Source organism: Procambarus clarkii, chromosome 16, assembly GCF_040958095.1.
Source record: "Procambarus clarkii isolate CNS0578487 chromosome 16, FALCON_Pclarkii_2.0, whole genome shotgun sequence".
Classification (NCBI taxonomy): domain Eukaryota; kingdom Metazoa; phylum Arthropoda; class Malacostraca; order Decapoda; family Cambaridae; genus Procambarus; species Procambarus clarkii.
In genome coordinates this window covers 12,216,495-12,232,852 of record NC_091165.1, presented here as the reverse complement: position 1 = coordinate 12,232,852, position 16,358 = coordinate 12,216,495, and the positions used below count along the sequence as shown (strand labels likewise).

At 46.3% G+C, this 16,358-nt stretch overlaps 1 protein-coding gene across 4 annotated transcripts in view; it reads right to left on the bottom strand.

The window, feature by feature from the left end:
- Positions 1–16,358, bottom strand: part of Top3beta (topoisomerase 3-beta) — a 67,333-nt gene that overhangs the window by 38,708 nt on the left and 12,267 nt on the right. For all 4 annotated transcript variants that reach the window (XM_069325254.1, XM_045745540.2, XM_045745543.2 and 1 more), the window contains 4 exons: positions 11,020–11,217; positions 9,758–9,925; positions 2,931–3,059; positions 2,629–2,747 (listed from right to left, as the gene is read on the bottom strand). In XM_069325254.1, the coding sequence (XP_069181355.1) occupies positions 2,629–2,747; positions 2,931–3,059; positions 9,758–9,925; positions 11,020–11,217 (614 nt within the window). The remainder of the gene's footprint in view (positions 1–2,628; positions 2,748–2,930; positions 3,060–9,757; positions 9,926–11,019; positions 11,218–16,358) is intronic.

Below are 16,358 nucleotides of genomic sequence, written 5' to 3'. Positions count from 1 at the left end.
TTGCATTACCTGCAAACATTGATATGTACAAGCTCATTTCCAAGGGCACGTCTCTCACATAACTTAGGAACAGCAGTGGTCCCAGGACTGAGCCTTGTGGGACCTCATTTATTACACTTTTCCAGCTTGAAACCACCTCTCTGACTGTGACACTCTGCTTTCTGTTTGTCAGGTATTCCCTTACCCAGTTAAGTATTTTCCAAGTTATCCCAGTCTGCTTCTCCATCTTGCACCCGCCCTTTGTAAGGAACAATGCCAAATGCTTTTTGACAATCTAGGAAAATACAGTATATGCAGCCTTCTTTATCCCATCTTATTTTAGTAATCCTGATGTAGAGCTCAATCAAGGTTGTAAGGCAAGATTTTTCCCTTCTAAATCCATGCTACACTTGTTACAAAATTGGTCCCCTCCAGATGCTTCATCATTTTCAACAACAACAATTACTTTCTCCAGCACTTTACTGGGAATACTTCATGACACTGGACTGTAATTTAGTGCCTCCTGTCCATCTCCTTTTTAGAATATTGGAACATTTTTTTCCCAAATTATGAAGATCTCTTATGTCTAGCATTTTATTAAAAAATTTAGATAACTATTGAAAATACTGGTACTTCTGCAGCCTCATTCAACAGCCATGGTAAGATGAAGTCTGGTTTCATTGATTTTGTTACATCTAGTTCCTCCATTTTTTTTAACCCTATCTTCAGTAAATACAATGTCACTATTTTTTCCGCACTTTTATCTCACTATCTTGGTCTCCTGAAGGGGGTTTCTCACCGGAATTATGAGAGTTGTTGTAGGGTATTCATAATTTATTATCCTGATACATGTGAAAGGTGCTGCACCTAGGCCAAGTTTCAGCATCTCAGCCTAAATAGAGGAGAGAAAAAACAAAAAAAAAACAAAAAAAATTTCAACAATGTTCAATTGCTTTCACAGCCCACAATTGTGAACCAAAATCATTTCTACGACACTCGCTATGACCTTACTATATAATAAAGATTTGGTAGTAAGATCTGTATCCCAGATGTATTTAGTGCAATAATACAGATTTTTAAAAGTTTCCCAAAAACGTATGCAACAAAATGAAGTGTATCATTATTTATAAAATCAATAAATCTACGTAGATAAGAAAAGCTACTACCGTTTTTAGAGGCGTAAACTCTACATATAATGTGCAAGTTTCATGTAAATTGAATAATAAATAAAGGCTGTGAAGGCAGATCTAGTTGTAAAAGTTGGAGTTGCGTAGCGCGCGACAAGTTACTCTACTCGCGGTCACTCGTGACAATGCGTGATTTACGCATTGCGGCCAGCTCGTACCTTCTATGGAGAGCTCGCATGCATCTAGCTTTCAATGCTTTTCTCTTGTTCGTTTGGTAAGTCATATTGCAGTACAAATAGCAAAAATAGCATGAGTTCTGGGAGATATTGTGAGAGCGCGTCAGCGATACATCCACTCCCTATGAGACACACACAGTGACTGAGGGCCTGAGCCACATAACACCTTCTCTCACACGATACTGTTGCCAATGAGTGAGTTTATATTCATTTTATGCATAACATGCTATTTTCAACGCTATTACGAAAAATAAGACTTCTACAACGTAAGATACAATACCCCGCGGCGCACTCACGCCGCGAGGACCAGATTCACGAAAGTTGCAGCGGGAAATTTGACTCTAATTATGTTATTTTTCAAGATAACATTAAATGGTTTAGACCACAGTGTTGCCAGAACATTGTAGTATTTTTCGTAATTTTTCGTAAATATTCCATTTTTCTTCGGATTTTCGGGTACCAAGGCCCCTGAAACCCTTTGTAGAGTTCCTTATGTATCTGCATTTTGACTACCTGTTGATGATTCAGATGATCAATGTCCCCATGGCCCTGTCTCTGCCCAGGTCTCCTGGTTGCAGTTCATCCCTTCAATGTTGATGTAGGAGAATTTCTGGCTTGTTTTCCCAGATCCTGATTCCATAACTCGTGGGCCATTCTCAATCTCTCTTCCCGTGGTCTGTGGTGGAGTTGGTCAGTCCCTTTCCCTTTCTTGGGGTCGAGGGCTTTTGGGTGAGGCAACTTCCCCAGTTCTGCGTCAAGTCGTTGTGGGTTTGGACTCGGGCATGCTCAGGTTAACCTTGTCCCTTCGGAGGGTGTCCAGGTTGTTCCCAGTCCTGGACAAAACGAAGGGAGGGAGGAGGAAGAAAGGAGGGAGGGAGCAAGAAAGGAAAGGGAGGAGAAAGAAAGGAAAGAAGAAAGGGAGAAGGAAGGAAAGAAGAAAGGAAGGAAGGAAGGAAAGAAGAAAGGAAGGAGGGAAGGAAAGAAGAAAGGAAGGAGGGAAGGAAAGAAGAAAGGAAGGAGGGAAGGAAAGAAGAAAGGAAGGAGGGAAGGAAGGAGGGAAGGAAAGAAGAAAGGAAGGAGGGAAGGAAAGAAGAAAGGAAGGAAGGAAGGAGGGAAGGAAAGAAGAAAGGAAGGAAGGAAGGAGGGAAGGAAAGAAGAAAGGAAGGAAGGAAGGAAGGAAGGAAGGAAATAAACATAAAATAATGAAGTAGAAAGCAATTAACAAAGACATGACAGACTACTGTTAACATACATAATGTCACAAAGGAAATAAACTTGTAACTTACTTGGCACGCTTCTGTTCTTTCACTATATTGAGAAACAAATTTGCCACATCTTTGTCAAAGCTTCGAACTCTCTCCCAATCTAATGACAACTGTTTTTCTTCAGTTACTGCTACTTTTACCTGAAAAAGGTAAATTTTAAACAATTATTCATAAAAAACTGGGAATTTACCATGAAATGTTAAGAGATAAAAACATTTATAAAGCATGATTCAGGAAAATTTACACCCATTACTGACCTGTTAAAAGTTATTCCTATTAGTATACTGTACATGTTAGTATTATTTTGAAATTAATTATCTCACCTGCAGTACCCAGTATGTCTCGGGCTTGAATGACTGGATGAAATCATGCCGTTCCACACAGAATCCTAAAGTTGGAGTCTGGCAAGGTCCAAATGATATGAGTGATGAGTCAAGGTTGCCATACTTTCCCTGAAAATTTAAAATTTAGTTATCCATCACGCTAGAAGTGGTTAAATCTTTACCGAGTTCCACGTTGTGCTTGTTACCATAAAATTACACTATCTACTTGATTTAACGGCCTCTTATTTATCGATCCGCCAGTTCTATAGACCAGTTTGGGAGACCGGTATTTAGAGCCTCATATACCGGTCTGGCGGTCGATAGAACCATAGGTGGGTTTTGTGTTTTGTTTTGGCATCGGCGGGCCCCTCACATGGTGAGACACCACCACCCTCAATCGTCCAGAGTCGAAAATTGAATCTTCACTTTTTTTTTTTAAAGATACAATTTAATGAAGCAAATTATAAATTATTATTAATAAAATATTTGGAAATAATTGTTATTAAGCGAAATTCTTTATTATTTTATTAAATAGGTTTTATAGTACTGTATAGGCACTAGGTTTTTTTTCAGTCATGAATGTACAGTGTCGGGCCATGTGTTCTTATCGTTTACTGTGGACTTGCACGGCTAGCATCAATTCTGAGGGACATTACTGTCTCAGCATGTTAGCCAAAGATAATCAGATTCATACAAAAATTAAAAAATTCATGAATTCAACGGTCCATGAAAAATCTTCGTCTACAACCCGTGCTGCACCCACTGGTAATTTAACAAGTTATGCAGCATCTGCCAGCAACGAATGCCCTACAAGCCATGCTGCATCCACCGATGCTAAATTCCCATCAACAAGTCGTGCAGCATCTGCCAGCAACAAATGCCCTACAAGCCGTGCTGCACCTGCTGATGCTGAATTCCCATCAACCTGGTTGTTAAACCTGGTTGATACCTGGTTAATGGGGTTCTGGGAGTTCTTCTACTCCCCAAGCCCGGCCCGAGGCCAGGCTCGATTTGTGAGAGTCTAGTCCACCAGGCTGTTGCTTGGAGCGGCCCAAAGGGCCACATACCCACCACAGCCCGGCTGATCTGGAACTTCTCTTAGAAAACCGTCCAGTTTTCTCTTGAAGATGTCCACGGTTGTTCCGGCAACAAGTGCAGCATCCGCCAGCAACGAATGCACTAAATAAAGCCATGCTGCACCCACCGATGCTGAATTCCCATCAACAAGTCATGTAGCATAAACCATGACAAACCGAGGAGGAGAGAGAAAAGGAGAACACCCAGTCCAATGACCAGGGTGGCGCATGCGCAGATATAGGTGAAATACAGTAATGCACAAGACAGCTTGTGAAACAAAACAATCTGAACCAAAACCGATGACAACCTATGAAGAGAAAAAATGACGAAAGGACTGCCAGGAAACTTCATACAGAGGAACCTCGGTTAACGAATTTAATCCGTTCTGGCACCGAACTCGTCATGTGAAACGCTCGTCTTGCGAAAACGAATTTCCCCATTTAAAGTAATGGAAATACAATTAATCTGTTCCACCCCCAAAAAACATCAATGTGATATTTTATAATGTAATTAAAATCGATTTATTAATTAAAATAAGCCCACAAATCACTGGACCAGGCGCGAGCAAACAGAGCGAGCCTCCCCCCCCCCCCCACCCCGTCATCGCCCTGTCAATGAGACGAACCGCGAAAGGGCCGACACGCCTTATGAGAACCTAAGTGCCGCACAGGGCGATCCCCGCGCCGAATAGAAAAAGACGAAACTGGAGGTTGCGCCTGCCCGGAATCTGGCCTCACTGGCCTACTACGACAGGAAGAACCCCAAGCCCTGGCACAACCCCCCCTCCCTCCCTCAAGAACCACCAAGTCGGACATAGGACGACTTGGTAACTAGCTGAAGCCCCCCTGTAAATATTGCACCACAACAGAGGAAAAAGGGCGAAGACAACCAAAGAGCATGGGCCCCAAGTGGATTCTAAAGCAGCAGTAGCAAGCACCACCTGCCGACACGGGAGGCGAGAAGCAAAAAACCGCGAAACCGCATCCCGCAGAGGCGGCTCGAACAGCCTCAACAATGCAAAGGACACACGCACCGCCGAGGGCAGAGGACCCGACCCAGAGACAGCCCCAAGCGCCTCTACATCCAACTCACGCCAATCCGAGAACAGCTCAAGGAGGGAAAAGAAACGCAGGGCCGAAGCCAGCAGGACCAAGGCAGCCAAAAGGGAAGGAACCTGCACATGAAGCTGCATGTTACGGCCCTCTCGGGTCGCAGTAGTAGAGTTTGGGTATCCGGCCCCAAGCTAGTAGTGGCTTTCAAGGGGTGTGCTCCGTAACGCAAGTAAATTAAAGGGGAAGGGAGACAAAGGCAAAAACTTAATAATATAATTATCACCATCACCATAAATAATATATAGATTATCACATGGGGGGAGGTATAAACACTATTATGTACAACGTGGTCTTCCTCTGAAGACTCTGGACGTTCACGGTGCTCAAGACGAGTGGTCCTGGTTCTCTTGTGGCCTCACGATGAATCCTTTGATTCTCTTGAGTCTACCCTGGCCACAGGCCAGCTGAACCACAGTCCCACTGGGTGCACCGTCGTGGAGGCCGTCAACCACAAATCCAGCCTTTAGCTGACAGGTTCCAATCAGCAACGCTGCGTAGGCCACTCCACGACCGATACTAGGGTTGCGAGCCCTAGGGAGGAGCCTCGTGTGATTCCACAGATCACTCTCCTCACCACAACACCCCAGTGGTTAGTCTTCTCCACTAGTCAGCCCCGGGTACGACAATTCCAGGTCCTGCCACCTCACAGGCAGGCTAACACAACAGTGTTCATCCGGGGGGTGACTCACAGCTTCTGCAGCTAACACTTGGAGGTTCTACGGCTGCCTTGGGTAGACTGATCCAACTTCCATTACAGCAGTCCCAGGTCGACTCTGTAATCAGACACGTCATCAGTACTAGTTACACTCTGGGGCACCTCACTTACAGGCTTAGACACAAACACCCACCTATCCACTCCATAGATGGCGTTGCTGTCTAAGCGTCACCTCACCAGAGGTCAGCAGCGGCTGTGTTATGAGCTGATCAGGACGGGAAACCAGCCCTTGTGGCTGGTATATCCTGTCCTCACTAGATGGCGCCGTCCATTTGGAGGGGGTTTCGGGAGCTGACCCACAGATGGCGCGGTCGTCACTGCTCCGTGCTCGGACGCTGGGCTCGGGTCCGTAACACTGCATCACACCAACATCCCGCGAAAGGGCAGGAGCAAACAAACAAGCGTTGAAATGCACAAAGTCGCCCCCAGGAAAACCTGCAACGCTGTCTGAGCCTCCCTCCACTCAAGTGCGCGGGACCAACGGAACGTGTGCCAAGCCTCCAAAGAGAAGAGCAGGCAGTCTGCCAACCAGGACGACTCCGGAACTTCATACCGAACCCAGTACGGACACGAAGATCCATACACGAAGGAATGCGGATCCATCGCGAAAGCATAATCCGGGTCGCGCAGGAGGTAAGCCACAAGGGCTACCCGCACCACTTGTGATGGGATGCAGGAAGCCGAAAACCTCCAGAAGGATGGGACCGAAGAACACATGGGATTACAGAACCAAACCCGGAGAGGGAAGACGCCAAATCCAACTCATACAAGGAGGGAGCGAAAGAGAACCCCTCTCCTTATAACACCAAGCCCTGCTCCAAGGGTATAAAAACCCAGGCGGAGTCCAACGAGGCCCAAAGCCGTCAATTCAACCCCTCCCTTGCCCCGGAAACCCCACTCTGAAGACCCGGGGCTGACCCAGCCTCCAAACCCCCGGCCTCTAAAGAAAAGGCGGGAGCAGAGGAAAAAGCAGGAACGAAGGGGGCCCACTGGTCAGACTCAGAAGCTCCGGCTGGAAAACCAGGCTCGAATGCTTCTGCCGCAACCCCAGAAAGGGACTCCCCTGAGACCGCCCGAGTCTCAACACCAACTAGACCCTGCCTTGAATCCAAAACCCTCAAGACGTTTCGGAGCCCGAAGCAAGGGAGGAGGAACCGGATGCACAACAGAAGGGAAAGGACTAGGTGGGGCAGACAGAACCAGAGCCGAAGCAACTCCCACCCACAAGTCCGGGTCCCTATAACCAAAATGGGTCAGTCTTGGGGCATCCAGGGCTGCAACCAACCTAGCGTGTTGCAGCAACCTAAACCTAGCATGCAACGCCTGTGCTGCCTGCACCCTCATATCGTGGTCAGTAGCTTGGGTGAACTGGAGCATGTACAGACAAACATCGCACAACTCTGGGTCAAAAGAAATGCTGACCCAACAGGCAACATGGCAGAGGCACAACCGGTGAGTGTCACCCCTGAGACAGGGAAAGGGGACAGAGCAACCTTCAATCTCGCACGAAGCAAGAGGGGACTCAAGGGTCACATCCATCGGACCATGGGGCCCCCGTGGGGTTTCCCAGGGCCCTAAGCCTTCTTAACATGCCAAGGGAAGCCCAGCTGGCTTCTGGCACCCAAGTCTACCAAACGAACTTCTAAAAGTTGAACCCCTGAGACCTGTCCATTCACAGAGGCCTAGCAGGGCATACCACCAATACACAGAAGAATTACACCAACCCCAACAACAGAGGAGGAGGGCAAGGCAGACAACCCCCTTCCCTCCCACCAGGCAGGAACAACAAGAAACAAAAGAAAAACCCCACAAGAGGACAACATACCCAGGCGGAACAGAGCCGGCCGCTATAACAAGTGATAACGAGCTGTGCAGTACCCCGCACCCCTACCAGTGACGAAAACTACCTCCTACCCAGAGACAAAAACATGGGCAACAAAACCCCAGCTGACCCCAAGGGCAGCCAAGTACCGAGCAGTAAAAGACTGGTCTGGGGCTCCCCCTTCCCCCTCCCAGGGAAGGGGGGAGGGTTGCAGACAGTGGCGCGGCAACGTGATGACGTCATGCTGGTTTGCAAATTATCGTTTGTTTCGGGAGTTCTGCCCATTCGTTCGACTTTCGGTAGCAATAGTTTCACCAGAATAGGGGTTTGTTTTGGGATGCCTACCTTTCTGGGTGTCAGACCAGGTCGATGGCAGACACAGAATGCTCACAACCACATGGGGGTTTCTATAGGCCAGTGTTCCTTGCGCCTCTCTGAGGGGGGTGCCAGGTTTTGGCTCGTGGTCCCCGGTAGGCAAGAACTCCATGCACATTGACTGATGCCATTGACAGAAAGTTATACATATCTATTCAGCCTGGATAGCTCCGGGGAGCCGACAGGACTCCCCCCAGAAAAAAAAAAAATCTCTTGTACAAATACAAACGATTGCCAAAACTCCAACACAGAGGGAAGATGTCAGCAAATTAACGCCTATCACTACATTCACCAGTGCCATCAAATGCAGAACAGAATTTTATATTTTTACATTCTTCATATTTTCTTGAAATATGAATACATTTTACAGTATTTTGATATACAGTATTGTATACCCAAATTTTGTCACTAATAAAATTGACATACATAAAAGCCTTAATACAATGGCAGTTGCTAGTGTCCAATATTTTTCTTTATAATTGCTACACTCTTATTAACTCCTCACTATCCATACAAATTTTAAATGAAAATACAGAAATTAATTATCAAGGACTAAAATACCCAGTAATGCTATTAACACTTTCGCGCTTTAGATTAGAGATAACTCGTCGCCGTTTTTTCTTACGATTCCGCATAACAGCCTACTTTTCTCGTCCATCGAAAAAATATTTCTATAAATTCCATTTTTTAACCGAAATGGATGGGGATACTTTTGTAGAGAATTTATTTGCGAATTTTTTGGTACCAGAATGAATATTATATCACATAAACTTCTATGAGTAAAAAATAAAATACACAAAGTATGTTTGGGGGTGTGGCAAGCGTGTGGCAGTGGGTTCTCTTTAGCCGTTGATATATCCAACACGTGGGAAATATTTGTATGTGTTATGTATACGTCTGTGTAGGGAATTTTACTGCGATCACTGTCATACAAATTATAAAATGTTTCAACAAGTATAAACATGACAAACATCAAACGAACGAAAACAATGCGTTCGTTTCTGCCACGAACGCATACTGAGCGACGTGGTTCTATATTTGGCGCTTCTCTTACACATGCTTTGTACAAATGTTATACAGTTCATCTTATAGAAAATTTTATTGCGAACACATTGGTATAAAAAAGAAATACGTACATAGAAAAGTAGGGTCAGGAAACGTATAAACTTTCCAAGCATGATTTCCCCCCGTGTTTTCGCCAGTGCGCTCGCGGCTAAGTACTCTCCACTTCACACACTCTTGTGGGTGGGCAATTACCTATATTAAACATTCATATGCATATGTCCATGTAGAGAATTTTATTGCGATTCCAATGACACCAAAATTAGCGATGTAGGACAACTGTAGGCTTCGCAACCATTAAGAGAGTGGAAACATTTTGTTGCTGTTTGGCGCTCTCGGCGAGTGATCTGCATAGTTTTTTATTTGGTGTTGATACTCCTTATGCTTGGGCGGCATTTTATAGGTATGCTCTTATAGACAATTTCATTGCGAACACAGTGATACCAAATTTAAATACGTGCGCCTTCAATTATTGTCAGGACAGTCAAAAGAGTGTACACTTTTTCGGTCTTACCGCATAGGCGCGCGAAGTGCCGAAAGCATCTGGGGTATTGTTTTTTTTTGAACGCCGAGAGCGCGAAAGTGTTAAAACAAGAAAATAAATTCCAATCACAGATTCCAGCTCAGTTGCATTCAAATAACTGAAAAGTACTAAAAATCCCACCTGGAAAAACTTAGTTTGGAATCTAGTAAAGGCACATCCAATACGAAGATCCAGCTCCTGTCTGGCATCAACTGATCTTGATTCATTTTCATTAGGTTCTACAAGGGCATTCATAGCAGCTTTAATGTCCCGCTCTGTGATTGCAGAAAACTTGGCACGGAAGATTGTCTGTAATTTAAGTCAAATATAAAAAAAAGCATTGAATGTAATGAAACGCCATTTTCTGGGCGAGCCCCAGAGGCTCCCTGGAGCTCATCGGGCTAATATATGTTATATTAGACCGGAATAACATACATTAACCCGACAAGTTCCAGGGAGCTGTAGGGGCTCCCCTCGGAAAACCAGCATTGAATGTAATGAAACGCCATTTTCTGGGCGAGCCCCGGAGGCTCCCTAGAGCTTATCGGGCTAATGTATGTTATCCCGGTCTAATATAACATACATTAGACCGATAAGCTCTAGGGAGCCGTAGGAGCTCCCCTCAGAAAGTGAATTATACATATCAAACCGTTCTAGACATGTTTTACAATCAAGAAAGATATCAACAGACTAGAATATCTCATTGACAGACACCCAGTACCATTATGACTCCAAGGAGAATAATGAATTCATACAACATAATGAGAACAGAGTACAACAAACATAAATGTAATGAACATAGGATGCCGTAAGGAGGGGAGATGAGAGCAGTGGGGTTAGTTCTGTGGCATTAGCTTGGATTATTTTCACAAAACTTCTTTATTTAAAACAATTTAATGATGATGTATACCTACTATCCTCATTTTTTCTACAGAACTATATTTTCAGAGGACAGAATTCAACAGCCATGCACACATTATGATGTTTCCTTATACAGATGCCTCTCACACTCAGTGAATTTCTTTCCATTCTCATAAATTACAAAGCATTTCCACATCTCACATAAGCCTTTAATAACATCAGAACCATATCTCTAACCCCATTAATAACTTAGCCAAAACAACCTACAACCACAATAAAAATTGTCTTAAACAAAATATGGTATTCCCATTCTAATCAATTCTTGTGCTTATTAGAATGGAAATTAAACCTGCCTCTTCAAAAAGCCAATGTGGATACTGTATCTTAAATCATTCCAACTACAGTATGTATATCACAAGCATTTATTTTTTTCATTAAGAAAAAATACCTTAATTTATTGCTTTACATTTAATAAAACTTTTAAATGCAGTTTGTCCAGAATATATTTAATAAAATATTAATTAAACACTGCAATAACTCACCTGTTCTCTGAATGTTGGCCTAGGCATAGAATTTTCAACACAGGCAATGACCTCAAAACAAATGTTTTCTCCCTCTTTATCACAATCGAGCCACAGTACTAGGTAGTCACACCCTCGGGATTCTTTGCTTATAAACTCTGGCATTCGAAGCTTGGGTGTTGCTTCTTTCTTCTCGGTTGGACATCTGAACAATTCAGCCTAAATATAAAATCAGTCATGAAATTTTAACAGATAAGTTATGTCAAAAGAAAGAAGGAAAGTTATGCTGCCCCAAGAAAGAACAAATGTAAGAGCTGGGATATAGAAAGGATAAGGCTAGAAAGAGGAGGCAGCTTCAACTTCCATGCAATGAAACATTTCGTGCATTAAATAGGAACAAAATATTAAAAAAAAAAAAAAAGCATTGAATGTAATGAAACGCCATTTTCTGGGTGAGCCCCGAAGGCTGCCTGGAGCTTATCGGGCTAGTGTATGTTATATTAGACCGGGACATTAGCTAAGGAGTTCAGACCTACCAGGGACCAGCGCCAGAACCTGGCCCCTTCAGAGAGGTTTCAGGGAGCAATGGCCCTGGAAAACCCCCTTGTGGTTGTGGTTTTCCTAATTTGCTATCGACCGAGGTTAGGCACCCAGAAAGGTAGGCATAACAAAACAAACCCCACACGGTAAAAACTAAAAACAACAAACAGAGGTAGAAACTCCCTACAATCCCAAGGAAACAAGCAAACATCACACTCTACTGCCGCGCCGATCGTCCGCGCAGCCCTCCCTCGCAGCAGGGGGAGGTTGATCGTCCCTCACAGCAGGGTGAGGGGGGGAACCCCGAACCACACCGCATCAGCTGCCTAGCATCAGTTTCGAAGCCAAGCTTCAACTAATGCGAAAAAACCTCCGACCAGTGGGAGGAAGGGTTGCCAGGGAGCCTCCGGGGCTCACCCAGAAAATGGCGTTTCATTACATTCAACGCTGGTTTTCTGTGGGGAGCTCCTATGGCTCCCTGGAGCTTCATACCCAAAGAGAAGGAAAAAAAAAGGCTGACCCGGGAGACGGCTGCCACAAACTCCGCAACGCGAAGCCGAGACAACAGGCTGCAACCTGTGACCCAAGGCAACAAGAACGCACAGGAGCAGACGAGCGCATAAAGAATGGGTGGCCAGGAACCTGTGCGACCCTCAAATACTCGCGCCCAAAATAAGCCCTAGACATCACCAACACAGCAGCGAAAGTTGCAAACGTCCAAACAGCACGAGCGCAAAGATAGATCGCAGGCTGGAAGACCTAAAAACTCTGCGGATGACCTGGGAGACCCGAGCCCTGAAACAGGAAACGAGGGGAACCGGATCAACCCAAAGCGCATCCCCAGACACGGTATGCAGGTAACGGCAAAAAAAAAGCGCAACCGGACAACACAGGATGCACCCCCGGCCGAACCAATCAAGCATCAATAACCCAAGGACCCCCCCTACCTCGGTAAGCAGCCGTCTCGACCGTTGCCAGAAGGACGGAGAAAGGCTGCAAACGTACAAACCTACCACCAGTACCAAAGAGCAGAAACCTGAACTGAAGGGGCTACCACAAACTGAGGAAAAGATAAGAGGGCACCCTGATCAAGGACCAGCACTGCTCAGGCAATGTATGAGCAGGCCAGAGGTGAAACAAAACACGAGAAAGCGTACGGAACGGGGCGGATGTGACGTCCACCCCGAATGCCAGCCGGAGTGGCTCCACCAGCTCCACACAAAACGAGGCGACAGTAAGAAACATCAAATAACTGTAGTCCTGAAAACCCAGGAAAGGGCAAGACAACCCAATGCGAAAGAGAAGACAACGTACAAAGAGCAAGAAAACCTGTCTTGCCTATATACTGAGTTCTTTGGGGCTTACAGTCCCCAAGTGGGCATTTGAAGGCATAGACGACGTTAGTCTCCTTTAAGGCGTTCTGCTTTGTGTCTGGAGATTTTTTCATGAGTAGGTTGGCCGTTTTTTGGGTTTTATAGTAAATCGTCAATTGTATCCTGATTTTTGTCTGTAGGGACGTTTACTTTGAAAAAATTAGAGTGCTCAGAGCAGGCTACTTTAATGGCCTGAATGTCTATGGCCATGGTCTACGTTCCTATTAACAATATCTTTCAGGACCCTTTCCTCCATTTTATGAGCTGTAGAAAAGAAGTTCCTGTAAAATAGTCTAATAGGGGGTACAGGTGTTGTGTTTGTTGACTCTTCAGAGGTTGCATGGCATTTCACCTTCCTTTTTATGATGTCTTCAACGAAACCATTGGAGAAGCCGTTGTTGACTAGGACCTGCCTTACCCTACAGAGTTCTTCATCGACTTGCTTCCATCCTGAGCTGTGGCTGAGAGCACGGTCGACGTAAGCGTTGACAACACTCCTCTTGTACCTGTCTGGGCAGTCACTGTTAGCATTGGGGCACATTCCTATGTTTGTTTCCTCAGTGTAGACTGCAGTGTGGAAACCTCCGCTCCTTTCCATGACTGTTACATCAGGAAAGGGCAGCTTCCCATCCTTCTCCATCTCGTGAGACAACACAAAATTCCGCTCGAATGCCTCCTTCAGCTCCTGCAGACGTCTGACATCAGGTACCTGTGTAAAAATGTTGTCAACATACCTGCAGTATATGGCCGGTTTCAAGTTCATGTCAACTAAGATCTTCTGTTCGATGGTACCCATGTAGAAGTTCGCAAACAGGACACCTAGGGGAGAACCCATGGCAACCCCATTACTTGCTTATACATGTGCCCATCAGGGCTCAAGAAGGGTGCCTCTTTAGTACAAGCTTGAAGTAGTTTCCTTAGATTGTTTTCTGGTATGTCAAGAGGAGTACAGGCCAGATCACGATACACTCTGTTCGCTATCATCCCGATTGTTTCATCCACAGGTACGTTGGTAAACAGTGATTCTACGTCCAATGAGACTCTTATCCCTGTGGCCCGTGTTCCCCGCAGAAAGTCAACAAATTCCTTTGGAGACTTCACGCTGAAAGCACAAGGTACATAAGGAGTCTGCAAGCCGTTGAGTCGCTTTGCCAGTCTGTACGTGGGTGTGGGTATCTAGCTGATGATTGGCCGAAGTGGGTTTCCAGGCTTGTGTGTCTTGACATTTCCATACACATACCCAAGTTTGTACTCCCCAATAATCTTTGGCAGGTGAAGTCCGGATTTCTTGACGTTCACAGTTTCGATCAATCTGTTTACCTTTGTTTTCAATTCGGCTGTAATGTCCTTCGTTACCCTTTGGAATTTAGTTTGGTCAGAGAGTATGAGGTTCATTTTCGCCAGATATTATGGATATTATGTACATATGTGTACATAATATCCACATGTACATGTGTGTACACATGTACATGTACTGTACATGTGTACACACACACATACACGTGAAAAGAAAATTACAAGCCGCCGACCAGTGGGCAGAGAGCACCACGCCGGCCAGGCGAAGAAGGCACAAAACTGCATCAAAAGGTCCACCTCGACAACAAAACCTCAAAGTCCAAGCATGACCACAACACGTGCCAAGACCCAAAAAGATCAGTCTGCAAGCCAGTCAGACCCCAGAACCCCATAAGGCTGAACCAAGTCACACACACGAGGAAACAAAGCCCCCTGAACCCACAAAGGGGGCTCAAGAGGAAGAAACATCCGGAATGAAACCAAAGAACCCAAAGGAACCCGGAATCGAACCAGGGGGAGCCCAAACCACCATATTTGCTGGCAGAGATACACCACAGAAAGGCAAAGCACAGCCCCCCACACAGAACCCCCAGGGAAACGGTCAAAACAGACCGAAAACTGAGGGACAAGGTGTGGGAGCAAGCATAAACAGACAGGGACACTGAGCCCAAACCCTAGGGCCCAGACCCAAAACAGACAAAACAGAAAACCCGGTGTAAAATCAACACTCAAACTTTCCCAGAGGAACAGAAAACAGGCAGAAAACACCAGAAAAGCAAAGAAACGACAACAGGAGAATAAAACCCCTGAAAAAGGTGAAAAAACTCACCCAAGCCGCTCGCTCGCACACCCAGGAGCATGTAAACAAACCGCAACGCCGCCCTAGTGGCCACGCCGGGAAACTGGTAGAAGAAAATGGCCACCAGAACAGGGGGCTGTGACCAACGCAAAATATACGAAAACAGGCCAGCAAAAGTGGGAAGCAAGCAGACTGGATGGGGAAAAAACCCTGCCCAGAAGCAGAAAACCCAGGCAGAGGCAAACAGCCCCAGAACTGCTTGCAGGCATCCCCCACAGCCCGGGAACCCGCAACACAGGCCCCGGGGCAGAGCCATCCTCCAAGCCCTCCGCCCTTAAAGAAAAGGAAGAGTCCATGGGAAAGGCAGCAAGAAAGGGCCACTGGTAAGACCCAGAAGCCTTGGCAGGAGGAACAGGCTCGAAAACCTACGCCCCCAACCCGAACGGGGCAGCCCCCGAAACCGCCCGAGTCTCGGCCCCAACTAAACCCCGCCCCCACCCCGAAAACCGCAAACGGTCCGGAGCCGGAAACAGGGAGGGAAAGGGGCGAACAGCACCTAACCAAAACCCGGGACATCCGAGTGGGAACCAACCTAGCACATTGCAGCAACCTAACCTAGCTTGCAACACGGATGCCGCCTGTACTCTGAACAGTAATAACATCAGGAGAGTACTGGAGAACAAGCAAAGAATATCTCTCGCAAGACTCCGGGTCAAGGTGTCAGCAACCCAACAGGCAACATGACGGAGGTAAAAGTGGCGACTGTCACCCGGAGACAAGGGCACAGCAACCAACGATCCCGACGAATTGGAACCCGGAAGACACATTCAATGGTCCACCGAGCCCCGACAGGGGTTTCCAGGGCCCGTAGGGTAACAACTACGGGATGCCCGGGCAAGGTGTTGCTAACCGGTTAAAACCCAAAACTAACATGGGGGTATAGGACATCACTGAAAACCCCTGCGAAGTGTACAATCACGGGGGCCTAGCAGAGGGCCACCAAACATTACCAGTGGAACAACAATAGCCACACTAGGCAGACCCCCACCAGGCAAATGAAAATAAAAAAAGAAAAACCCTGCAAAAGTACACCGTCTCCAGAGGCAACAGGAACCGGTCGCCGCTTAGGTGGCAGGTCGCGCAACACCTTGACGCCCTAACCAGCACAATACCAGTCCTTACCCAGGGTCAAACAAGGGCCCCAAGCCCCAGCTGGCCCCAAGGGCGAGGCAAATGCCGAGCAGCAAGAACCTCTACGGGAATGGTTCCCGAACGCCCGAGGGAAGATAACCCTGTCACGCAGGGGCAGTACTCACAGGGCGCTTAGGAAAGGAAGCCCCTAAACGCATGCA